The following is a 25,419-nucleotide window of genomic DNA, read 5'->3' on the forward strand; positions in this document are numbered from 1 at the left end:
AGAGTCCTGTGTCTCTACAAAACAAAGTGTGTTTGGAGGCCTCCTCATTTAAGACGTTTAAAAATGTTTTTACAAATGGCCGTTAACAAAGTACAAGCCTGTTATGTCCCAGTTTAACTTTCTATCAAAAGATGGTAATTTTAAAAAGAAAAAAAAAAAAGAAAAGACGGGGGGGAAAAAAAAAAAGGCACCATCCATCTTACATGGCGGTATCTGGTTTACACAAGTCAACCAACGTACTGTGGTAAGCGTTTTGTATGCTGTAGCGCGGTATTAAGCTGCAGAAATCTCAAGCTGACGAGAACAGTATTAGCACGTTAAGTTTGACAGAACTAAGTGTTTGAGAAGACTGACAACAAACAGGGTCTTTTGTACAAAAAATAAAAAAAAATTAATGGTGAAGTGAGGTGTCCCTGCTGTTGGATTAGCTGATAATGTTACAGTAGCTGTTTTGCTGGTTTAACAGCGCTCCCTGCAGGAGAAAGAGTGTAGGACACAGCACCAGATAGTGTTGCTTTAGCCCATTACAAAGCTGCTATTTAAAGCTCATCCACAGGGCAGGCACCACATCACTCCAAAGATGTGCAACTTTAGGAGCGCCGCTTTGTCACAATAGAATAACTACACGGAAATTTCGGGGTTTTGTTCGTTTCTTGTTAAGGTTATTTGAAAAAAAAGAAGAAAAAAAAAAAAAAAAAAAGGCCATGTACAGAAAGAAAAACCAAACTGATTTAAAAAAAAAAAAAAAAAAAAAAAAAAAAAACATTCTTGATTCCAAATGCATAGATATTAATTTAAAAGAATGCTACATATGCAGCACGTCATCTGTATATTGAGAAATTGGTTGTAGTCACACCTTGTAATGCTGGCAAGTAGGCAGTAAAGTGTCTGTTGCTGTGGTGAATAAGTAGCTCCCTGCTTTGTGCTTCAGCATCGTCCAATTTAGAGATTTCTCAGGCTCGATTCCCTGCAAAAATCTGAGAAAACCCCTTTTCAGTAGATTTGCTTGACATATGATGCGAGTCCAAGTGATAGAAAAAGGGATTATGGCGATAGAAATAAAAGATTGCACACAAAAGCTTGGGGGAAAAAAAAGTGTTTAGAGCTCACGTGAGCAAGGAAAACTAGGAAATAAAAAGTCCTACACAAGTACCCTCAATATAAATTAAACTTTATAAAAATTTAAAACCCACACATCGATTTAGACAACTGTTACGTTTTCATCACTCCTCCCCTCTTAATTGGAGAACTATGCTGAGCCATGCAAGAAAAAGGGAGATATCCCACTACCGTTAGCGCCCTGATAAAACTAACCGCCTCAGGTGAGCATGATTTAAGCATGACATATTTGGATGCTTTTCAAAAGTAACATGCATAAAACTCCAGGTGTGCTTCTTTCACAATATTTTTATTTTTAATTGCTTAAAATGAAATACTCCCACCTTTTTCTTTTTTTTTTTTAATTTCTTTTTTTATTTTATAAGTCTTGGTCAAAAAAGAAAAAAAAAAAGAATACTTTGGCTTTGAGACCTTTATTTTTATTTATTTATCATTTCAAACTATAAAAATGTCACCACTACTTGCTGTGAAATCACTTCTAATAAGTACACTGTAAGACGTGATAAACTGGTTTTAAAAAGGGATTCTTCAGACTGTCGATAAAAACTGTATACTGGATGTGCATTGGCTTTTTTTCTTCCTTCAGAAGGGCCTGTTGGATCTTCCTTTGGTTGTTTTTATGCACAGTTAGGTCCTTCAAAACAACATCATGTGCTGCCGCTTGTGACAATCTAAAAAACACAGGGTGGGGGGGGGTTGTTATGCAGCATGTAAAGCCTACTGTCTGTGTAGAAGGTCAAAACAGAGGACCGGCCAACTTAAAGAGGCGTGGGATGCCTTTTCTTTACATAATCGTCCTTGCGCCTGATTGGATAAGATGAACAGCAACTAAAAACATGAGGTTGAGGGTTTTAGATCCTCGTTATTACATATATCAAGCCGGCAATATGAATTGTTATTAAGGAGGCGCAGTCAGGACTGCATCCCACACGTCCTCTGTCAAGGGGACTTCATTGTAGTTTTTTTGTCCCACTTTACTTTGACCGTACCCTGTATCATGTTAAGCGAATGCTAGACATTGTAGTGACATTACGGAAGCACAGCAATGGACATTTGGCAAGATGTTATGATGGATAGCTATACACAGTATTTACAGCAGGTTAGAAAGACTAAAACTGGCTTAACAGACTTCCTCTGACAAGAAACCTTTCACTTAGAGGGCAGGAGGACAGGAGGACACGGAGGAACATCACAAATACGATAAGTGATACAAAAGTTTTGTTTTGTCTTGTCATTTCTGACCAACACCCCTAAAAATACCCATTTGCTGCTTGGAATTCTGTGACTGAAATGTTTAAAAGTTAGGGTGTGTCCTTTATCAAAAATGTATGTATTCAAAATGATTTTTTTTCCCTTCAACACTGAAATCTGTATGACAGTGATCTGTGAGAACCTTTGAGAAACAGTGCCCATCCCACATAGAAAAAGCAAACCTGGAAAAAGTGAGCTGATTGTGACAAGAAAAATTATTTCTCTGATCTGTTTGTGCCATTCTCAAGCAGCAAATGGTGTCGTAGCCCTGTTGGCTAAGGCCTTTAAAAAAGAGACAAAGAGTGGGTTATGCTAAACAGGTGGCACTGTGAGTGAAGGTGGAAAGCAGCAGAGGTATAAAACTTCTGTGTATCTGATCCCAAAGAAAAAAAAAAAAAAAAAAAACTGGAGGGGAGGGTGGCAGCAGGAGCCAGGAGTCTACATTGATTCACCAAGAGAATCATCATCATCCAGAGATAGGGGCAGGTAGAGATCCTGCGGAGATCCAGAGGAGGACAATTACTTTTGGAAACTCAAACTAAAGAGCAAATAAATAAAACAAAAAAGACAACAGGCAACAAGATGAAAGGTCAGGAGAGGAAGAGAGGTTAGGGTACCTTCTGCTTGTTGTTGAGGCCTGGACTGGTAGGGGTGGAGGTGGGGGAATGCTTGGAAATCGGGGTGGACAGCTGGCTGCTGGAGCCCGTCCCGTTGGCTGGGAGAGCCAACACAGAAGTAAAGAGAGTGGGGAGGAGGACAAAGAGGGATGAGGGAGGAGGAGAGGGGAAAGAAGTAGAAGAGGTAAACAGTAGAGTGGATTAGAAAGTTTGCAAGAGAGGCAAAAAGAAGAGCAAGTCCTGAACTGTGGCCTCATTTGGCCGTGATGTACAGGGACCCTGCTGGTCCAGGTTTTAGGAGGCTGACAAGTTCTGTTTGTTAGGTGACGTTTTATTCACTCGCTCTGCGTCTCCGCGACGTTGCTAGGATTCTGTGTGTGTGGAACACTGTTTATATCTAAGAGCAGTGTGATGTGATGTAGCCGTGAGTGTTAAGTGGCTTGAAAGACTTTTTGTCTATAAGAGATGAAAAGAGCGTGAGCCAGATGGCCGGTCTAAGTTTAAGCCAGCGACTGTTGGAAACACAAGGTGGATAAAGCTTCATTGTAAAGCCGCTGGCTTCGTTTAAACACTCGGGCAGATCGACAGAAACCCCACAGCCAAACAGAGAAATCACAAGTCCCATTATCCTAGGCTCTTTAAATAAAAACAACTGCACTCTCTGCTCAGTCTGTGTGGGAGAGCTGCTCGTGTTTAGATGTACTGATTTTTGAGGCGCTCAGCTGTGAAAAGGGCCAAAGATATCAAATGAACACAAAGTTGCCCGCAATGCCACGGTTTGGGTCTCGGATTTCTACATCTGGAAAATTTATTCGGCTTCCGCAGAAAACCCCTTGCATTGTGTGGTTGTTTTGATTGCACATTACTGCATGTCATTGTGTACTTTAACGCCGGCACAATGGCAAACGCACACTAATACAAACTGCTATTCAGTATGTCATGGTATGTGTGTTAAAAGAAGCAGGAAAAAAAAAGCAGAGATGTTGGTGATAGAATAAACTAATCCTCCATTTCAAATGAATAAAAAGAGCAGTACTGGGATTTCTAAATAATGTAATACCTCGATACTGCCCAAGTCTGCTGTAAATGAGCCGTATTAGGACATGAATTCTGTAAAGTGCGAGTCTTGCTATGATCACGCTGTTTTAAAGTGTACAGATTCCCTAGCAAATCCCTGAGACTGTTCAATTTTTCATAACATTGAATCCTTAATAGAAATGGAGGTTTTAAAGTATAACTCAAAACATTACTGTTGTTGGGTGGAAACACCTGGTTTTATATGGTTGTTTTAGTTTAAAGGCTTTTTAATTTGAGTATGGATGATCTGATATCGTCGTGCTGGTGTTGTTCCCAGATCATCATGAAAATGTTGTTCCAGGTTCAACATTGCAAGTGACCAATCACATTGTTGTGACGTTATTCTTTTGTGTGCCAAGTCATTCGTGCATTTATGAAATTCCAGTGTTGCAAGGACAATATCAATTCTGCTTATCGTTTATTAAAGGGTTAGGGTCAGGGTCCGTTGATCGGCGGACAGAGGCGGTTTCTCGCAGCTTAAGTACAGTTTTTTTGTTTTACGGCGGTTTTTCCCAAAGTTGTAAAAGTATGACGTCACAACATTCTGATTGGTCACTTGCAATGTTGATCCTGGAACAACATTTAGTATGATGATCTGGGAACAACACCAACACGACGATATCAGATCGTGCTTTGAGTATATTAAGGTGTTAAGTCTTGTTATGCCATAGCAAATGGCATAAAGCACAATCATTCCAAAACATAGAAAATCTAATTTCTTTAAACTCATCAGCACTATTGATTAACTGACATAAATATGCACTTCCTTTCATGCCTCACGGGAATTACAAATGTGCTTAATGGGTAAATAGTTTACTGCCTCCACACGATGCTGGCCCACCACCTGCTGTGTTAGAGTCCAGACATTTACCATTGGTGATCAATAAATATCCATGACAGCCAAAGGACTGAGGAAACCTGTAGAGAGCAGGAGACCTCCTCACCTATTATGTAATGCAGCAACAGTACATGAAAAAAAACAACAAAAAAAACAAACAAAAAAAAGAAAAAAAAAAAAAGGCTATTCCCAGCATGCCAGCACACTTCCAGTTCCGAGCAACATCTCTCTTTACAAGAAAGGCAAGCGCTCCATATTCCTCAAGTTGTTCTTTTGTTTGCCGTTTTAAATCATGCCTACAATTTTAATAAAAACTATTCAGCCGCTGAATGGCAAAGCTATGTAAACTCGGATGGTACGATTTTCCTCACATGAAATATTTAAGCATGAACCAGCTGTAGAGTCTCCATGCTCTCTCGCCTCCTGGATGTTATTATTAAATGTTAAAGTGCTTGATCGTCAAACAAACAGCTCAAAGCTGTTTAAATTGGCTTTGTTTACTTTTCATGTTTTATTCATGCTTTTAAAGAAACTACAGCAGAAAGATTATACTAAAGCTCAGAAGACCCACAATAAAGAAAAGCCCCCAGTTTATGCTGAGATTGAGTTTTTACTATTTACTGCCTTTTAATCAAAATTACACAGAATAAAATTCAGGTGATATTTGAAGAAAACAAAAAAGGTGTGATTAATGATGTCATGGCATATTTTTCCTTTCAGATTAAAGTCAAAGGTCAACATCAGTTACGTGAATCTGCTACAGTATCATCTTGTATTTTCATTCACTTAAACAGAAAAGACCTTGTTTTTAATTTTACACCAGCTTTGATTTCTAAGGTGTGGTCGGCTGCTTTTTAAAAAGGGAAGGGCTACAGTGTAGGTGACATGGTATCGGGCTCACTCGATTCAGCAGGAGACTTGCTGCGCTTGATTGGACCAGGACTCTTGGCTGAACCTCGCTGAGCTTTGGGTCCCTTCATCACTCTGCATTCTGTAGAGAGAGAGAGGAGGAAAAAAAAAAAGAAAAAAAAAAAAAAGCACAAAGAAAGTAATGAATAACATTTTTTTCCCTCCCAACAGAATAATTGAGCTGCTCATACTCCCCAGTAGAAGGTTTTTCAAAATGTCTGAAATGAACCCACATGAACCCACCGTTCATGCCTCGAGTTCAACTCGTTCATTTCTGTTACGTCCTTTTTTTCCCCTCCAGCAGCTTTTTCCTTTGTTGCCAACCTCACATTTTAAAAATTGCGTGTAATCAATTATGATACATTTCTCCCCCCCAACAACAATTTGGTGTTACAATAAACACAACATGCATGTAGGAATGTGCAGTCCATTCTGGGTCACTGTATTAATCAGGGTAGACAGACTCCAGACACTGCTACTCCTCCCTCTGCATCTTCCCCTCTGTTTGTACCGTCAGGCTCTCTTCCCTCCCTGCCTCCCTCCCTCCCTCCTCTCTTCCACTTTTGATGCTAATTATACTATCTGTCCTCCCTTCGTCTCCTGAGATCTCGCCACGTCTGTCTTGTCTCCTTCTCTCTCAACCTTCACACACTGTTGGGTACAGACATACATTCACGTGCTATTGTTTCCAAGGTGTGCCACCACGCCTCTGACAGTACCTCAGACTAGCAGCTTGTCAAATCTTCTCAGTGGTCTCAAAACAGAATAGAGTCTGTTAGAGTCCCTTTTGGCTTTTGTTAATGTTGCAACTGCATAAACAGACCTGCAGGTACTCATGCACTCCTTTCAGTCGGCATATTTATCATAAGGAGTGTGAAGAAAAAAAATACTTGGCCGATATTAATCCATTTTGGTAGCAGTAATCATGTGATTGAATATATTTTTCCCATGTAGATCTTTCAAAAGGTCATCTCCAGCCCAGAAAATTTTAAAGAAATATTTCACAGCACATTTGTCGTGTGTCTTTCTTGCTCGTAAAGATTCTTAAATTTGAAAAATGTCTGGTTGAGCTCTATAATTTGTTATAGATACAGCCATCCATACCGTGATGAATCACAGAGAAGCCAGTCTCATCAACTCCACTGATGCCAACTCAGAAATGCCTGCTTGAGCCGCTCAGCCATTTTATTTAGCATTGGCCCCAAGATTATTATAGGCTGAATGAAATGATTTAGCTCGAGTTCAGTGGGGGGAGTACACAGTTAGAAAAAGAATGCAGATCATTATAAACTAACCGGCATCTCCATCCTGCCGAGAATCTTACAAGAAACTTGGGCAAAAAGAAGAGACGAAGGTAACATAATGATGGTTATGAACCCTGCATCAGCACTGCGTTAACATAAAAAGGCAGACTGAATGTTTCGAGGAGAGCACATTAGGTGGAAGTAGGTTGTTAAAAATAGGGATTTCAAGTCTGCGGGGAGAAACTCAGAGGGTTGGCTTTATATTTTCTCTCCTTGACTTCTCAGCAGTATCACTACCAACAGATCAGCTGGCCTAAACCTGTCACAGGACAGATTAATGGCTCTTCTTTTTCCTGCCTTTTCCCATCCCTGCTGCCGGGTGCAGATAAGACTTCTCTCAGTCTCCTTTTTAGCCTCCCTCACACATATACAATTCCATCCACAGAGCATTGTACATGAATAAAACCTGCTGAAAAGGATATATTTCTTCATCTCTGTAGACACAGACACACCCCCAAATAGAGTACACTTTTTGGATGCTCATGTGCAGTGTTAATTCCATTTGCACAACTTGCACAAGAACTCTAGAAATTGGTCATAAAATTGTGCAAATGAAGCCATGCAGAGGATTCTTGCACAAATATGTTAAGGTCATCTCTCTATACAGCTAATATTACTGCACAATAGTTCAGTTTCAATGTATTTTTTAATTTATATAGCACCAAATCACAACAGCAGTCACTTCAAGGTGCTTTATCATGTAAACTAAATATAATAAAGTAACCCTACAATACTAGAGAGAAAACCCCAACAATCTAATGATCCCCTTTGAGCAAGCACTTGGCAACAGTGGGAAGGAAAAACTCCTTTTAACAGGAAGAAATCTCCACCAGAACCAGGCTCAGGGAGGGGCAGCCATCGGCCATGACTGGTCAGGGCTGAGGGGAGGAAGACAGGATAAAAACACCGATCCAGCCCTAACTACAAGCCTTTATCAAAAGGAAGCCTAATCTTAAGAATAGAGAGCGTGTCTTGTCTCTTGAATCCAAAGTGGGAGCTGGTTCCACAGAAGAGGGGGCCTTAAATGGGAGGCAGAGCCTTCAGCCTCAACTTTTAAACACCTGAGAAACCACAAGTAAGCTTTCAGTCGGAGAGCAAAGTTCTCCAGTGGGGTGATATGGTTCTATGAGGGCTTTAAGATAAGATGGGGGCTGATAAGCAAAGCCCTTACATGTCAGGAGCAGGATTTTAAATTTAATTCTGGATAACTGATCACTACTGTGGCTTTAAAATAAAAATGGAGATCATAAACTGTTCAACCCCTCCTCCGACAAGCTGCTTTACAGTGTGTGGCTCCTTGCTTAGTTTATTCCATAATGTGATGCAAAACAGACCAATTCAATCATGCTTACTAACCATTCTCATCCAAAGAGAAGTCGTCCTGTGCGTAGCGGAATTTCTCTGGTCCGCATGCAATGAAGACGTCATCATCACCAAAGAAATCTTGAAGGCAGGTGACCTGTTAAGACACAATACAGTAAATTTGAGAAATTGGGATCACAAGCACCCAATTGGGGGGGGGGGGGGGGGGGGTATAAAAATAGAGTTTACTGGCTCTACCGTTTTACTAGAAACATAAGAGGCTGTGGACTCAAATCTCCCAAATTAATTCCACAATAGCAAACCTGATATTGGAAAGCATGCAGGAACTGTAAAATAAAGAAGGCATTAAAAACCTCACTTTGGGACCAAGTCCCAGATTCCAAGGTATAGTCAAAGTGTGCTGCTAATCCGTGGGCTTTGTCTTTAATAACATTCCTTATGTGTATATGGTTAGGCCTTTGAAGAAAGCCTAGATAGTCCTTGTCATAGATTGTAGAAAATAAGACTACCAAGATTCCAAGGCAGAAAAATAAAGCCAAAACCTTACATTGACCAGATGTCGATAGCTGTGGTTCCAAGTCATCAGGTACTATAGAAAGAGTACCCTCATCTATCTTTTATACTGTCCATGGTCGTGGCTGATTCGTGCCAGCCTGTCTAAAGAGTTTAAGTTGCTTTGATGTGGCCACAGACCAACTAATTTGTCCTGTCAGCCATCAGCCTTTTAAATAACTCAATGTGCTTTTAATGATGTTTATCTTATATTGTGCTTTGATAAATTGTTGTGCAATTACCATTGATGGTTGACCACATACAGGAGCTTCCTGGAAAGGTGATGTACAAAAAAAAAAAAAAAAAAAAAAAAAAAAAGCTGCCAAGTGGGTGATACTGTCCTCTAGGAAAACACTGATTCGGGCGCACAGACAATATAAAATACTTTACTGAACACACTCAGGCACAACAGTGCTTTGAGCTAAACTCTAGGAGCAGCTAGCATGCTAACCTGCTAAATTAGTTAATTAGCAATAAAGGTACAGCAGAATGAGAAAGCATGGAGGCTCAGGCATTTAGTCCCTTTCATTGCACAAATGTGTTCAACTGAATATTGATCCACTGCCCATACATAAAATATAAAGACATTCTCAATTGTACTCCTGTTCCTTCCATTTATCCTGGAGTTTATAGGAGTACATGCCGTAACGGCAATCCATCCAACATATTTAAAAATAAATAAAAATCACAAATCTATACCCGATTCTAGTGACAAGGAAAATTTCAGGGACCACCAAGTCCTTCATATTCTCCTTCTCCAAGGAGCAGAAATATCTGCACAAATCCGGAAGTTGCGGAGGTGTTTTAATCTGAATAAAAGACTGACGGATCTAGGTTAGGAGCGTGTCACTAGCAAAAGTAACATTTAAAAGGCCAATTGAAAATCAGAATCTTACTATAGAAGCTAAGATTATGAGTTTGCCAAGAGGCTTGCCAGCTCAAATGTCTATCACTATATGCTAGATATGCTAAATGAAAATATATACACACACACACACACACACACACACACACACACACACACACACAATCACAATAAATACACTCAGGTTTACGTGAATGAAATCACTAAATAAAAACCTTGCAATTTTCAGGTTGCAGCAGACCTGTATGTTTTGCTCGTCTTGTTTACATACCTTTAGATTCATGTAACAAAACATTAACACAAAAGGCACAAAAACCCCAGACAGATGATAATGTTACACCTTTACTGTAATGTTTAAATGATTCGACTTCCTTCCCCGGGGTCTTTTCACTCTAAAGCAGCTGTTGACACAATATGGCTTACTGAGTGGACAGATGTCTTTGTGCCACACCTTCTCCTCCGTTCTCCATTATATGGGCTCTGTTACCAGCTCAGACACGCCTATTAAAGCCATTCAAGCTAAACACTGCTCTTCTTTCTTGTGCTGATGAGATCTGTTACAAAGCATATCAGTCGAATTTCCACTCTGCCTTTCAACACCTGTTGAAATCTCTTCCTTCTCGTTAGAATTATAGGATAAAAGCACTACTATAAGTGAACTACAGATAACTTGCCCTTTATTTACAGATGGAATTTGCTTTTTTATTTAAAAGCACGTCAATTTTCACCAACACAAGACTGTTTAGAGATCCACATGCTGAAAAACAGCCCCATGTTGGGGCCCATGCCAGGGTCAAGATGCATCATGGGTTGCCACTGTGATACACATTCAAACTATGAGCTGCGGATAATTTGGGATCTCACCACCCCAGCAGCTGCAATGCTGGTTCTACGTCCTGCTAGACAAGCTAAAAGTGTGTGGTGGTGACTTGTTGGCGTGGCATCCAACAGCTGTACCCTCCTCTGTGACCACAATATTCTCCCCCAATGCGGGCCTTCAGAGCCCTGCCGAGCTACAGAGCTGGTGCTTCGACTCCAGGGATCAAAACCTAATTGGTTTTTCAGCTCGGGCTAATTTACAGGCTACACACTTGGGTTCTCTTTAGCGTTCGTTATCAGGAAATTGGATACATGTTACTTTCATTAGGTGAAACTGTTGTATGGCAAGAAGGGCACCTGACAGTTAATCATAATATGGAAGCATTAGTAGGTGTTCTTTCTACCCTTAAGGCGAGTGGGTGGAGGAAAGGAGATGAAAATGGGCCGAAATGGCGTGGGTGGGTAGACGCTACTGCATGTTTTTAATAGCTTTAAGAACAGAGATGATTAAAGGGATAATGTTTTAATCCTATAGACTGCTACTTTATTCTTTAACAGATCGCTACTTAAATTTAAGATTCTGGCTGCCTGGCACGCAAGACCACTTTAACTTCCAACAACATGTCTAATCTCTGATGGGAGAATTCAGTATGAATGCTTCAAAAGAAAAGATACTGAATGGGATTAAACACTGAAATGTCTGAACAATTTTACCGCTGCAAAGAAATTTAAACTCATACTGGCTTCCAAAGCTAAACTCCTCTCCTGTTCTCTTATCAGAGGCTGAAAGGAAATTAGCCTTATGTTCTAGCTTCTATAGTTAAAAACACCCTAAAAACCCACCAAACTTCCTATCTGGTCAAGAGCTTTGGACTTTTAAATGTTTTCAAAGTCCTAAATCCACATTTTGTACGATTACAGTGTCAAACTCTGGCCAAACCTCCATCTACCATTAAGCCATCTTGCGTCAAACAGTCAGCAGGCCTGTTGTGTATTAATGGTGACTAACACTTCATAAAATTGGCCCGATAAGTTTGTACAGTTGGCAGAAATTTGTGACGAAAAAACACAAAACAACCCCCCCCCCCAAAAAAAAAACAAAGAAAACAAAAAAAAAAAAAAAAACCAACCCCTGCTCTGCATGTGATTAGATCAAATGTAAAATGTCAGAGTCCATTTAGAAACATGGCATGAATGAGGAAGGCACATGCCGGCTTGGGAGCGCTTAGGTTAGGAAGCATCCTCCCTCGATCTGAAAAGGTCAACCTCACCCATCTGGCAAAGGGGTCCGTGAGGAGGACAAAGAGCCGACCTGATGCCATTTTACTTAAATGGATCAAAAGCGCTGTCATACTGCATTTATACATATTACTCTTGCACTGCACATGTCAGGGTGAGTGTACCCATCTCTGCATTTACTGGGGTGATGTGGGCGTTTTTTTCCTGAAAAACTGGCTCTTTACAGACTCCAGGTGCCCTCCACCCTCTGTCCCACCAAGCCCATCCCTAATCTCTGCCTCACCAGCTGTCAGGTCCACATGACCCCCAGGAAAAAAAAAAAAAAAAAACACCAACAACCACCAACACCACCGGCAGCCATGCAGGGAACCTCCAATAACAACAACTGAATTATTCAGAGTTTCTTTAACCCAACTCGGCAAGGGCAAACGCCCTTTAACTGGATGATGGTCACAGATATAAAGTTTGGCTGTTCTTCAGTTCCCCAATGCCAATTAAGAAGTGGGTGGAACCACGGTACTTGATTTCTGCAAAACAGAAACCTCCTAGGGTGAACAGTAGCTTTACCTCTCAGAGGTTTCTGAGAAATGTGGCTCCATATGTGCAGCACAATAGGAGCTCTATGAAACTATTTGGAAAAAGCATTGTAGGATAACAGTTTTATCCATTGTCCTAAAACACGACTGATATAAGATAGCAAAATAAGTGCTGTACTTGCTCATTATCAGAGCCACCCTTTACCACAACTGGGGGTGATGGGTACCTCAGCTTTCCAGCATATGGCATGCTACACATTCTTGTTTCAGGTGCAACTAAAATGCCTTTGTGCAAAGCAGCAGGGAGCACTTTCAAACAAAGCTATGCATCCTTTGTCTTCCCCCCCCTTTTCTTTTAAGGACAGCTGGTTAATATTGACTTCAGCTCGGTCATTCAGCTGCAGTCTGAGCAGAAATGATTCACAAAGACTTGCATCCATCCATTTGTAAAAATAGTCACAATAATTCCTGTCAGTGCAAAAGTAAAGCTACTCAGTGCTGCATTCCAACAATTTCACTAACCACTACTTACCTTATGAACAGTAAAGGCTGAACATGAGCTTTAATGAGTCAACAGAAGGTTAAACACTGGAATAGAGTAGTGTGTAACTGATTACACACATCTGATGTGCTCTGCAAAGTATTCTCATATCAGAAAAAAAAATTGTCTAGTGTAAAACAGGCTGAGGTGCAAAAAAAAAAAAAAAAAAAAAAAAAAAAAAAGCCAGAAAGACCTTGCTTTTTTCAGCCTATGGGTAAAAACGCCCACACCAGTCTCTTCACTGAGCACACAGACCTGATCAATATCAGTACCTCTGCACTGAGTGGAATATTCCTCCAAAATACAGTCTCCAGTTTGTTCATTTCAGACAAGTATAAAAAAGCAGCATGTCAGATTATCTTTTAGGACAGCAGCTCAGGTATTGATAGAATTTCAGGACAAATTTAGTAAATAAATAAAAAAAAAAAAAAAAAAAAAAAAGGGGGGGGTGCATTTGGACATCAGTAATTGCTTTACAGGAAACTGCTACCAGTTGCTGTTCTGACCCATCTATGACCTTCATGCACCAGCGTACTGCCTGTGTGTTACCGTAGGTGCTCTGGATACATTTGGAGCACAGATGAGCCAGTTAGGCACAGATATCTGCACAGTCATGGGGACCAGCTGGTGCCTGATGCCGTTTTAACCCCACCCCCCTCAACTCCACGGAAGCAGGCTTTCCATTTAGCTGACTGATGTGGCCTTAACATTATTAAACAGTGCTTCCTCCTCTTCTCCCCCAGGTCATGCTCACTTGTTGATGTGGTGCTCATTGCATGAAAGTGGGGCTGTTAGAGGGATTAAGCATACATGTACAAGCTTCTATGCCTGCTTGCAGTGCCTCATACCGAGGGACCACGCCCCTCCGTCACCCTGCCTGTCTGCTTGCCTCAGTTTAGCTGCATTTGCGTGCACGTGTGCACGCAAATGCAGTGTGCTGCTGACAGATGAGGACTAGAGGGCAGGGCAGGTAAGACCCAGCGTAAAGAGCACACTCAGCGCATTACAACCATTGTCACAAACTGAATCCATCACGGTGGAGCTTATTGCCATGACAACTGCTTCTGCAGTATGGCAAAAGCAGACACTGCTAGAGCACTGATAACCAGGGAAAAGCAGGCTTTTCTTGCCCGTTAGCAGATGTATTTTAGTCGTTAAGAAGCTTTGAACCCGAGCATGCATCCGTCTATTAATTCAGTGAATAATTTGTTACCATAGTTATTAACCGCTAAAGTGAACTGGAATCTTTTGTTCTGACAATAACAGCGCGACCTTGTGCCTGAAGCATCCATCCCCCCCCCCTCTGTGATTGTTTAACAAATTCATTTTAAATGTTAAAAACAAAAACATGAAATTACTGTCAATGCAAAAAGAAAAGCTGATTTTCTGCCTGTGACTGATTACAGTCATAAATGCAATGCAGCCTCAGAAAAGAGGATTTTTCTAAATTGAATACTTTCTCAGTCACATCTTAATTTCTCTTAATCTCAAACAAACATTAAAGACTAAAGATCCCAACCCAATTCTTAATATTAAACACTCAAATCTGTTACGAAGCCCTCTGCTCTGCTCAAGACTCGTGATAATGCACCAGGACAAAAAGACACAGCAGCAGAATACATCATCAAGACGTCTCACAAATGATATTTGATTATGGCGTCTGTTAGACGATAACCTTTTCTTAAGTGCAATTCAAATGAGCAAGCAGTGAATCTTAAATGCAAATCAGAGCCAGTCTCCTCTGCAGACACCTCTATCAAAGAGGAATGAATACAAAATGGCTGCCAGCAATTAGATAGACGCTCTCCAACCTGATGTAGAAGCAGTGAGGGCAAATGAAGTAATGCACTCTTCCCCCCCCCCTCCATAGACTCGGGGAATAATTAGCCCCCCATCAGTGCAAATAAAATGATCCTAATTTGCTGTAAGAATGGTAATCCTGAAGCCACTGGCCCCACCCTTCCTGATTGGGCTGCAAAGCAGCAGCATTTGAGGGAAAAAATGGGAGTGATTTTGTTCACAGCACTTGCAAAGAGGGGCGAGCGGGCTGTCTGCAGAGTCCATTAAGGAAAAGAGGAACGCCAAAGCATGAAAAGCAGCCATTTTAAAAATGCCAGGAAGACAACCTGCAACGCCTTCTCAAATTTTGGGCACCAGCAGAGCTGATAAAAAACACACATACATACACACACACGCTAGAGTGTGCTCACACAAGTCACACCCAATGATGGAATGTAAGCAGGTAAAATAAACATGACATGTGGTCTCTTTTAATATTTTAAATACTAAAGGGTTGCTTTGATAGTAAACTCTCACACCCACTACAGGATGTGGTATCTGACAGACCGGTCCACACCAGCTGGGCTCTCTTTGTGCCTGGGATGTGGTCTCCTAGCAACCAGTCCCAGCAGCTATCGCAGCGGAATGGGAAGAGGAGGATCGGCGCAGAGTCAGGGAGGGGTGGGCACTGCATCAATATTGCTTCTACCATATCACCTCCACCACAGAGCAGCTGCAATGTGCCTCTGCACACAAAGACGCCATAATAACATGCACTGCGTTTCTCACATTTCTGTGCATTAATGTGAAACGGGGAGTCGCAGGCAGGAGCAACAGATCAGCAGACGTGAATTGTGAAAAAAAAAAAAAAAAAAAAAAGAAAAGCTAGAGCTACCATGATGGCAGCACAATCAATATGCACTGATTGGAATGCCTGCAATATGATGGCTGTTGATGGTGTGACCACAATTCATTTATCATTATGCATGTGAGTGAGGGAAGAGGGAGGAGGGGAGGGATAAGGTGATTTCCATCTCCAGCAGGAGTTTCTGGAGAAAACCAGTACAAGACCCGGGGCGGCCAGACTGCACCCAAGGGACAGAGCATTAAAATCAAATAGCCTCCCATCTATCATTTCAGAACACCTCCCCTCCTCCAAGACGCATCTCATTCCAGCATTGTTAATACAAAAAGAAAAAGGCAGTTCAACATGTAAGAGATACCCCAGTCAGTAATGCATTTGTAATCAATAAGACAGGAAAAGAGGGTTTGCGCCTCAGAATAGGCAAACATTTAACCATATCAAAGAGAGGATTGACGAACAGATGTACACACACACACGCTTGTTCCTCATCCCTGCATCTGCCAATTTGCAGCGCTTCACACTAGTCTGGAACTCACAGGTATACATGAGTAACGTTATCATGAGAAAAGCAAGATCAGTTATGCTATTACGGTTTAATAAAGTCAAAAAGGTCACCTCTGCAGACATAAAGCTAATAGCACAATCCTCTCCATAGCCAACCTTTTTTGTAATGCCACACACTGTTCTTTACAGTGACATCTCTTGATATTAAGGAATTAGTTCATCTTACAAACCTTTACAGCTGTGTGATGCTGTATGGTTGTGGCTGCGCTTTAAAACTATCCCAATAAAGTGTGAGCATGAATAATATATTATGTCCTTTTAGCTTAGCTGGTGTGTCGAGTAAACAATAGCATCCCCAGGGAACGACTTTTAGGCAATATTAAAATGTGCGTGTGGGCGTCTCATGCAGACATTTTGTTGGTTTTAGGTAAATTCATACGGTTAAAAACGGCAGCTCGGTTACAGCTTGGTAAACTAGTATATATGTGAAATAGATAGACTTAAATATAATATTGGTACAGTGACCATGTCCCAATCTAATGGATTCTCCCACAATTGGCAGGTAGTTGGTTCAAGATCAACAAATAGCTGATAATTTTACCCAGTCTGACAAGCTGGGCTAGTCATATAAAAAGACCAACATTGCAGACTTAGAGATGATAGACTAGTAATCCTGTTACTGTACAGGTTTGTCTACACCTGCATTTTTACCCTACACATGTGCTGTAAGGGTAGAAATTGAGCCAAAAGGGTAAAATACAAAGATTCAGAAAATAAGGCAACCTCTTGGCCAGTAAGGATGTCAAGCATTTATCTTAAACTTAGACCAGATGAATGTCAGAACTTTCATTCTGGAATCATTCTTCCAAGCATGAGGGGATGTATTGACTGGATGTTCGAACAATGGTCATTCGCTGTCACAATGTTTGCCTCCGAATGGGAACAAAATGGCAACAATACAGGGCCGGGCCCTTTTTGCACACTATAGTGGGAAGACGACTGAACTTCCCAGGACTTAAGCTTTTCAAAGACAGATAGGACTCAGAAATACCAGTGGCCTAAAAAAACCAGCTGAGCAACAAAAGGTTGGCAGGCAGGACTCTAATGTCTCTGACCACAACACAGGTGACTAGGTAGCATCAGAGAAAAAAAAAGTCTGAAGACAAACTGCTGACAGCGAAGGTCATACAAAGGTTGTTCCCACAGACGCTTGGAGTTCTCATGGAGCGACTATGTCATTGTTGGCTGAGGTTATGACAGAACAATAGGATTTTGTGGGCATCTTGTGTCACTTTTGAAAGTCACTGGAGTTAAAAGGAAACCACTGATGAGGCAACATGATCGTTGTGTCTGGTTTTTTACATTTCTAAGCAAATTATTCTGCTTCCTGCTTTCTCTTGATCCCGTTCATCACTGCCTGTGTGGGGGCAGATGTATGAATGACACACTGTCCTCAATCCGACCACAAATTTTCCTATTGTGCGACTTTGTTTACATACAGTACTGTACTGCCTTTATTTCACTTATTTCTCAAACAGAGGGCTCTATCCTAAATTAAACAAACGCAGACAGAAAACTTCATCCTCAGCATGGTTCATTTGAATTTTAGCAGGTTAGACATTTTCATATGCACATCACATGCCGTAAAGTCAGATTTTCAGAAGCACGTGTGAGCCAATAACTTTATATCACGGTGTAAAGTGACAATACCTGCTTGCCATCCAGAGTGTAGATCCTCTTAACCACGCCACTCTCCAGTTTAATGGCCTCCGTGATGTCAGTGAGCACCTGCTCGAAGGAGTGTGCGGTCTTCTTGTTGAGCAGGAAGCGGACAGCTTTGCGTGGCTTCACGCCGCTACGCATCACCGTTACGAGCTTGGGTCGAATAAAGTCCTTGGTCTCCCTGGACTCACCGGCAGCCTTGGCAGCTAAGGACTGCATGTTCTTCTGGCTTGCTGAGGCCTTTACATTCACAGACCAGTTGGGGTTGACGTTCTTTGTGTAGTCGACTTTCTTGTAGAAGTTCTCTGATGCGCAAACATAGCTTTCCCCTGCAGAGGCAAAGAGAAATTGGGTTAGTGTGTCGTAACACGCTTATTTATTCAACTTTGGCACCTGAGAGTCCCGCAGCGTCTCTCTACTCAAAGATTTGAACCTTCAGGAACTTTCAAGACTAGTGGGAGGGAAGAAAAGATTTTTAAAATGACTGAAAAATCACTTTACTTTACAGACATTAGCATGGATGCTGAGGTCTTGTTTGAAGTTCACAGACAGGCTTTGAACCACCAGACTGCGTTGCCATGAATATTTGCAAAATTTGGATCACTGGATTGATACAAACTTACCCCATTTTACTGAGATGGCAGCACCATTACGACAAATACCATCAGAATTAACCCCTCTCCACTCAGTATGGAAACAAACTTGTTTCATGCTTTACCACTTTGGATCAGTCCTTGCTTTGAAACCTGAGGTAATAAGATAAATGTAGACATATGCAACCGATTTTTCTATGATTAGTCTGTTTAATAACCATGTGTCAATGATTGCTCTTCATATCCCGAATGATTGCCACATTTTCCTAAAATATCTGCTGTATTCATCATCAGTTCGTAGTTTTTACTGCAGGCTAGACTTTAAAGACAAAAGGCTGCTGGGGGACGGAGGGAGGAGAAAAAAAAAAAAATCTGGCAAAAAGGAGGCAATCCAGAAGGCAACAATTAGGCCAAATGTGGAGAAATTGCAGAAGAGACAAGAGGAACAAAACGGGATTACACTGTGCAGAGGAGATTGAACAATTAATTATATCTCACAAAAGGAAGCACAATGAAATAGCCCCACCACCCACAGTGCTAACTATGCACCCCTGCTCAACACACATATACACAAAACATAATACACACACACTCCTATCTTTCCTAAGCAGCTCAAGCGGCAGAGATGATCACCTCATTTTAGACAAATTAAGCTGCAGTTTATCTTCCAGCTTTACCCAAAACTCACCCTGTCTACCTCATCCCTCAGCAGCCTTAAAGGAATCTCGCAAAGTCAAGTCTGTGTGTGAGTGGAGAGAGAGGGGGGAGAAGGAAAAAAAATGAAAATAAAAAAAAAATCTGGGTTGTTTTACTTTCTACCTACCTGAGAAACCCTCATTCAAAAAGAAAAGGGGGGAAAAAGACAGGACTGGGGTTTAAGCAGCATTTAACTAATATCATTGCTCTCACTTCATCCGTGTGACTTTCCCCCTTTTCAAATTGCAAAACCTTATTTAGTATTATCCCTCTGACACATCCCATGTCACAAATTCAGCTTCAGGCTGCTGCAAATGAGCGACAGTTTGACTGGAATAGCAATTTGCGACAAGCAGGTCAACACATGGATCATCCAGTTTGATGTCGAGCGAAGATTTCCTTCAGTCACCATGTTTGGCAACTTTCACTACATGAATTTTTGGAGGCAAATGAATCACTTCTTGTCCTAGCCGGTGTTCTGGTGCCAAATAGAACAAGAGCAATCACAGTGGCAGCTGCTCATAAGGGTGTCTACACTACTCCAGCTATCAGACAGAAATGCAAGCTGAACAGCTCCCCAGATTCTTACAGTAGCTATAATAATCTTGACTGCTGAATCAGAAAAATCCAAAAATCATAAAAAGGTGTAAATTCAATTTATTTGGATTTCTTCTCACCGTTGCAATGGGTACTGATGGAAAGGTTTAATAAATATGCATAAAGAAATGTGGCTGGTGGTTTCTTCAATGATAAGATCCTAATGATTTCAATTAACAAACTGCTCTCTCATGCTGAGTGTAAAGATCCAACTTTAAAGTACAGAAGGAAGCCCTCTGAGAGTCTAAACTCAACACTGAATCCCATTAAGATCAAGACAGAAGACCCACTTTCAGCTTTATTAGCTGCAACAGGAATTCCCCAACAGCAAGATGCTAAAATACAATTTACATTTAAGGAAAGCGCATGCACGTAGATGTTTAAAACAGATTGGGTCTTTCACTGCATTGCCCCATTTGTCTAGATTTTTTTGCCTTTGTCAAAAGAAAAAAAAATGTTTTAAACAACTTCACTTTTTAAACAACAAAACTGCCCAACTACCAAAAAAGTAGACCGATGTCAGTCAACTGCATCAACACAACTCTTTAGACTAGAATTTAATACATCATATGGGAGATTAGAGAAGTCTAGACTGAACAGTTTAGACTTGTAATCTCAAAAAACTGCAATTTTTATGTTTCTAACACTTCTCAGCAAAGAAACTGGCTTGAAACTGTAGGGTATCTTGATGGCCCACCTTTTCTACCTTTACCAAAACCTTACAATGCAACAATATTTCATGGTGTTAAATCATATACTACACATTTGCTTGGTCCTGCTGGAACATTCTTACCTTCCTCTAGGTCATCCAAGGTTGTGATCTTGCGTGCACCATCAATAGTGAAGATGAAACGCACACCCTGTGGCAAATTGATGTGGTCGGACAGCGAGCGCGTCAAGTCGGCCAGGAGAGCATCAAAGGTGCGGAATCGGTCGTTGGCTACCGCGTACACGATGCCTTTGAAGAAGCGGTCTCCGTTGCGGTAGAAGCGCACCTTTTTGGCTTTCTTCTCATTGGTGAGGGCCTGCAGAGTGCGTGTGCGGTAGAAGCTGCAGTGGGCGCTGTGAGTAGGGCTGGGGAGTCCATTCATACGCCCGCCCCGTGGGGTACGAGAGGCCTTGTCTCGCTCGTCAAAATGTCCAAAGTCTAGCTCCATGATGACTGAAAGTTATGGTGGTTGTGACAGATGTGTTGGGGTGGTGACCAGCTCCAGAGAGTCTAGGGAAAGAAGGAAACAAGTGCTTGTAATGTATCACCAGATACTGCGGTAGTATTAACAGTTAATGGTCGTATGTTCATGACATTTCACTCAGAGCAACATTTAATTCCATGATTGTGACTTATTCATAAATCTGCATCTAAATAATCCAAAATCCAGAGCTAGGTGAGGATTAGGCACAGGAATGAGATTAAGATGATTAGCCAATTGTATCGCTAATATTAAAACTGGAAACCAATAGTCACTGAACTTAAATTTGTACAGTGCTGCCCTGGCACTGCCCATTAATTGTTTTCTTCTTAGACAAGGAGTATGTGTGCACTCATGGCATCTGAGGAACTTAACACCCAGTGGATTTGCTATTTTTAATTCCCCTGATATTTATGCAGAATAAAAAGATGTATCCAATATAAAGACTGTATAAAAACATGGACATGTTTTATAAGAAATTAAGAAAAGAAAAATATGCCGATGCAGATCGGAATGCCACCAGGTGATAATTGTTGTTGCAAAAAGACTTGAGAAAACAGCTTTCTGACTTGACCTCCATCAACACTTTCCTATGAAATTAAGGGTTAGACACTCATTTTGGGTCATACCAAATTAAAAAAGAAAAGAAAAGAAAAATTAAGTCAGTTTTTAAGAATCTTGGTCATACCATGTTTCAGACTTATGAAACCACACACTTATTCGTTAACAACTTTTCAATTACAAATCATTAGCCAAGGGCCATACAGTTTCACAATCTAATCTGCTCGTCTTTCTCACATCCATTTTTTGCAACCAAGATGGTGAAGACGGAAACAATAATACTGAGGCTTCAAAATGGGATTTGAGAAACCAATGCATGACATCTTGGTAGCAACGTTCATGCCCCTGTATTTATCCCACTGTTAGCAGGGAGCACAGCTAACAGGCTAATGTTTGCCTCCATTTTCTTCTCTCCTAGACTGTCCTCACATCAACTATTTCAATAAAGCTGCTCTCATTTAAATCATTTTCTTTTTTTGTAGTTAAACAACATAATGAGCATTACATCATTATGACACATGGAGCCCATTAAGGCTTCATGTTAACCAGCTGTCATTTATAAGCCATTTCCAAAGCTGGCACTGTGTGCAGCTAAAACCCTGATTTAATCATGATATCTAAAAGAGAAAAAAAAAACAATGCAAATAATTCAGAGACAGCTGCAGGTTATATTTACACAGAAAATAGTCACTCAGACACAGTTAGCAGCAACGGGACGCTTTCTCACATTCACTTAAATTAATTGCATAGCAGCCATATTGGTACTGCCTTGTTTTAGCTAAGGTATCCATGGCAACAGCCGGCACACCATTCTTCCTGAAAGAGGCGTGGGCAACCGGTGCATTTAAAGCTACACGTACTAAAACCGCTGGTCATCAATCCATACTGCATGTCGAGCTAAAACTTTGTCACGAATGCATTAACATTTTAAAAATGCATGCAACACGGGACTTTTAATAAAGACTATTTGAATTTATACACATAAAACTGTATGACCCTAAAATGCTCCAGATGCAATGAGTGTGCAGCAGTACTTCTCACTGACTGTTAGAACCACACTGCTTTATGTGGCATGTAGCACATATGATAGCTCCCTCTCTTCTTCTGAAGTCCGCCTACAGACACCTTTGTGCAGCTGTCTTACTTGGCCAGATGAATCAGTAAGTGATGAATCAGTAAGCTAACCACTAACACAAAAGGTTTTGGAAATAATGATGTCAACTTGTATATTGTCCCATTAGATATCTGAGATATCAGTGATATCAACAGAATCACAAGGAAATTATACAGCTCAACAACTCAAAAAAATGAAAAATAAAAACCACTTATTCTATGAGGTTGACTGCCCAAGGTTTTATAGCAAAAGAAGTAGTCTGCTAGTTAACCTTCCACCTGATGACCACAAATAAACTCGCCAAAGCCACAAAAACTCATTGAAGGGCATCTTTCAAACTGATACTTTTTCAACAACTGACACACACACCAAACGCCCACACCCATTCACATGAAAGGGGAAGTGCAAAGTTTAAAGCCCCGCTCCATGAGCAATGTCTCCCCAATTTAAACTTTAAAGGAGAGTGTTCTTTTTAAAAACATATTTGACGAGACTGAGCCGAATAGCACAATGTGAAGTATCACTTTTCTGTCACTTCTACGGGCCCCGATATCCTCACAGGACTTGTCATTATTGACTGAAAGATCACTGGTCTTTGAACACAACTCCACTCCAAGTGGCATTTTAACAACTCAAGATTTGACTTTGACATTTTTCAAGTCACTGAAGACAGAATTCATTTGGCATTTTCTGCCACTGGAAGTCAATCTTGCGCCGTAATATGAGGCGGGGGTCTTTCAAATCATCAGGGAGTGTTTCAGTGGATGTGTGTAGTGAGGATATGAAATTTTAAGTGTCATTGTTTTGCAAAATTCTCAAACTAAAATTAAGCTTTTCACTTCCTTCTTCATATGCGAATCATCTGATGTACAAAAAACACGGTTCGCTGCTTTCAGTAGACCCGACATGGTTATATGAAAAAAAAAAAAAAAAAAAAAGGAAGCAGCTTGGAAAACAATAAAAATCTGAGCCCCCACCTTTAAACAACAAGCTGTTGTGCTGTGATATTGATTGCTAATGTTAAGAAGGTCTAAACCAATTAGTGAAAACATGCACACAAACTGGTGAATGACACAATGTCACAGCCCATAATCCTCCACTATCCTGCCTCTTTCAGTACCACATATGATGTATGCGATTACAGCATAACCATGCTGACAAACCCGGGGGGGGGGGCAAATCACCACCCATCCATGTGGCAGGTCGACACCCCCATTTCCCCACCAAGCATGCTAACCTTTGGCTGATCTGCTGACTGGTGTTTTATGATAAGCACACTGACAGGGGAGGGACTTCTGTGGACTGGGTGCTCCTTAGCTGACAAAGGCCAGGTTTCAAGCCCATCTGCTGCACTAATAAGCAGAGCGAGCAGTGACCCTTCCCCAGAAAAGCAACCACTAGGACAGTCCATTGTCTCAAACAGGGTGCCTGCCTTCAGAGTGACATCACCATCGCTGCTGCTCCTGCTGCAGCCGGCTCATTCTCCTGCTCAAGTCCAGAAACTACATCCTCCCACAGCTTTTTAGTGTTAATCTCCACGGACACGACTGTTTAAAGATCACCTCTCTTTGTGGCTGACACACTTGACGTTATCAATCAATAAATCTGGTTAAAAATATGCGCGCTTTCCCCACTTCCAAATTAAGCGCAGACCTGGACATCAGGCAGCACTGCGGTATCATTGTGTGGTGTCATTGATATATTTGTCTGGTTCTGTGTTCCTGACTGAGCCACCCACACCCACACACACTCCTGACAAACCAGCACCACATTATGACTCTCCAGTCCGCGTCAGGAAAATTGATCTGCGTGCGGTATGTCTCACACCAACACACGGAAAGGTAGGTATAAAAAAAAAAAAGAGAGAAAAAAAAAAAAAAAGAAGAAAGAAAAATAAGAGCCACGAAAGGAAAAGTTTCATGACACTACTCTTTTCATTTATGATGGATGGAGTGTGGCCACATGGCAGAGACAGCAGCTTAAAATGCAAGTTTTTCTTGAAATGAAAGGGGAGGGTTGGGCGCACGCACGCCACAATCCACCTGCTCAAGCCTAAATCTAAATTTAAAAAAAAAGCCTGATATAATCCCTTCCAAAATGCAAAAAATAAAATACTACAATGCTATTCAAAGTTGCCCCCTGAGAGTCAAAACCACTGCAATGTAATATATACTTTCTTTAAAAATCACTGAAGTCTGCTGATTATCCCACCCAGTAGCGGACTCACCTGCGTCGCTGATTGCGGAGTGTGTGGGGGAGTGGATGTGAGTGTGTGAGTCGATGCTGCAGGATAGCGGCACGCCGTCTCTCCCCTCGCCTTTGTCTGTTTCCGTCTGAGTGCCGGAGTCACTCCTTGCTTGAATCGAGCAGCCACTGGGTCCTAAAGAGCAGTGGACCCGCCCACTGAGGAAAAAAACTGTAGGTGCCAGTCAGTGTGGGCTGGGGTGGAGCTCCCATCAGGGTCACCAAAGGTAGCCCTAACGAGCAAATGAGTAAGAATTAAAGGTGGGGATTATTTACAAGTCATGGTTGAAAGATGAAAGCGGCTTTTATCATGTGATGTGTGAGTGTGAGGCAGATCTTTCTGTTAAGATGGGAGAAGAACATTTATCCTTTTTAATTTTATTTTTTCCTGTAAGAATTTCAGCTATTTGTTTTATTTTGAAGATTGTGGCTTTCTGTGAGTGAACTGTGAGAGCTCGCTGAAGCTAAGCCATCACGAGTGCGTCCCTTTCAGACAAACCACAGTCTGATGCCTTTGGTCTGGTGGAGCTCTTTGTTAGGAGCAGATAAAAGCTTGACTAACTC

At 41.3% G+C, this 25,419-nt stretch overlaps 1 protein-coding gene across 2 annotated transcripts; it reads right to left on the minus strand.

The window, feature by feature from the left end:
- Positions 1–755: 755 nt before the first annotated feature.
- Positions 756–24,948, minus strand: LOC134636218 (neuronal migration protein doublecortin-like). Of its 2 annotated transcripts, XM_063486100.1 has the most exons (7): positions 24,839–24,948; positions 20,540–20,965; positions 17,849–18,189; positions 8,472–8,574; positions 5,804–5,893; positions 2,988–3,085; positions 756–2,865 (listed from the first exon to the last, which is right to left on the minus strand). In XM_063486100.1, exons 2-7 carry the CDS (start codon positions 20,901–20,903, stop codon positions 2,809–2,811), a joined length of 1,053 nt encoding a protein of 350 aa, XP_063342170.1. In that variant the 5' UTR covers positions 20,904–20,965; positions 24,839–24,948; the 3' UTR covers positions 756–2,808. The 2 variants fall into 2 exon arrangements, with proteins under 2 accessions (XP_063342170.1, XP_063342171.1); XM_063486101.1 differs by lacking the exon at positions 2,988–3,085.
- Between the last annotated feature and the right edge of the window lie 471 nt (positions 24,949–25,419).

The sequence above is a fragment of the Pelmatolapia mariae genome, linkage group LG10_11, assembly GCF_036321145.2.
Source record: "Pelmatolapia mariae isolate MD_Pm_ZW linkage group LG10_11, Pm_UMD_F_2, whole genome shotgun sequence".
NCBI lineage: Eukaryota > Metazoa > Chordata > Actinopteri > Cichliformes > Cichlidae > Pelmatolapia > Pelmatolapia mariae.

What these genes read in the sequence shown, in the direction of transcription:
- LOC134636218 (XM_063486100.1), bottom strand. Translation starts at nt 20,903, where the DNA reads ATGGAGCTAGACTTTGGACATTTTGACGAGCGAGACAAGGCCTCTCGT. An exon ending in CTTGGATGACCTAGAGGAAG is followed by an intron (nt 18,190 to 20,539) that starts GTAAGAATGTTC and finishes TTGCCTCTGCAG; the next exon opens with GGGAAAGCTATGTTTGCGCA. An exon ending in GCCTCAACAACAAGCAGAAG is followed by an intron (nt 2,866 to 2,987) that starts GTACCCTAACCT and finishes GGATCTCCGCAG; the next exon opens with GATCTCTACCTGCCCCTATC.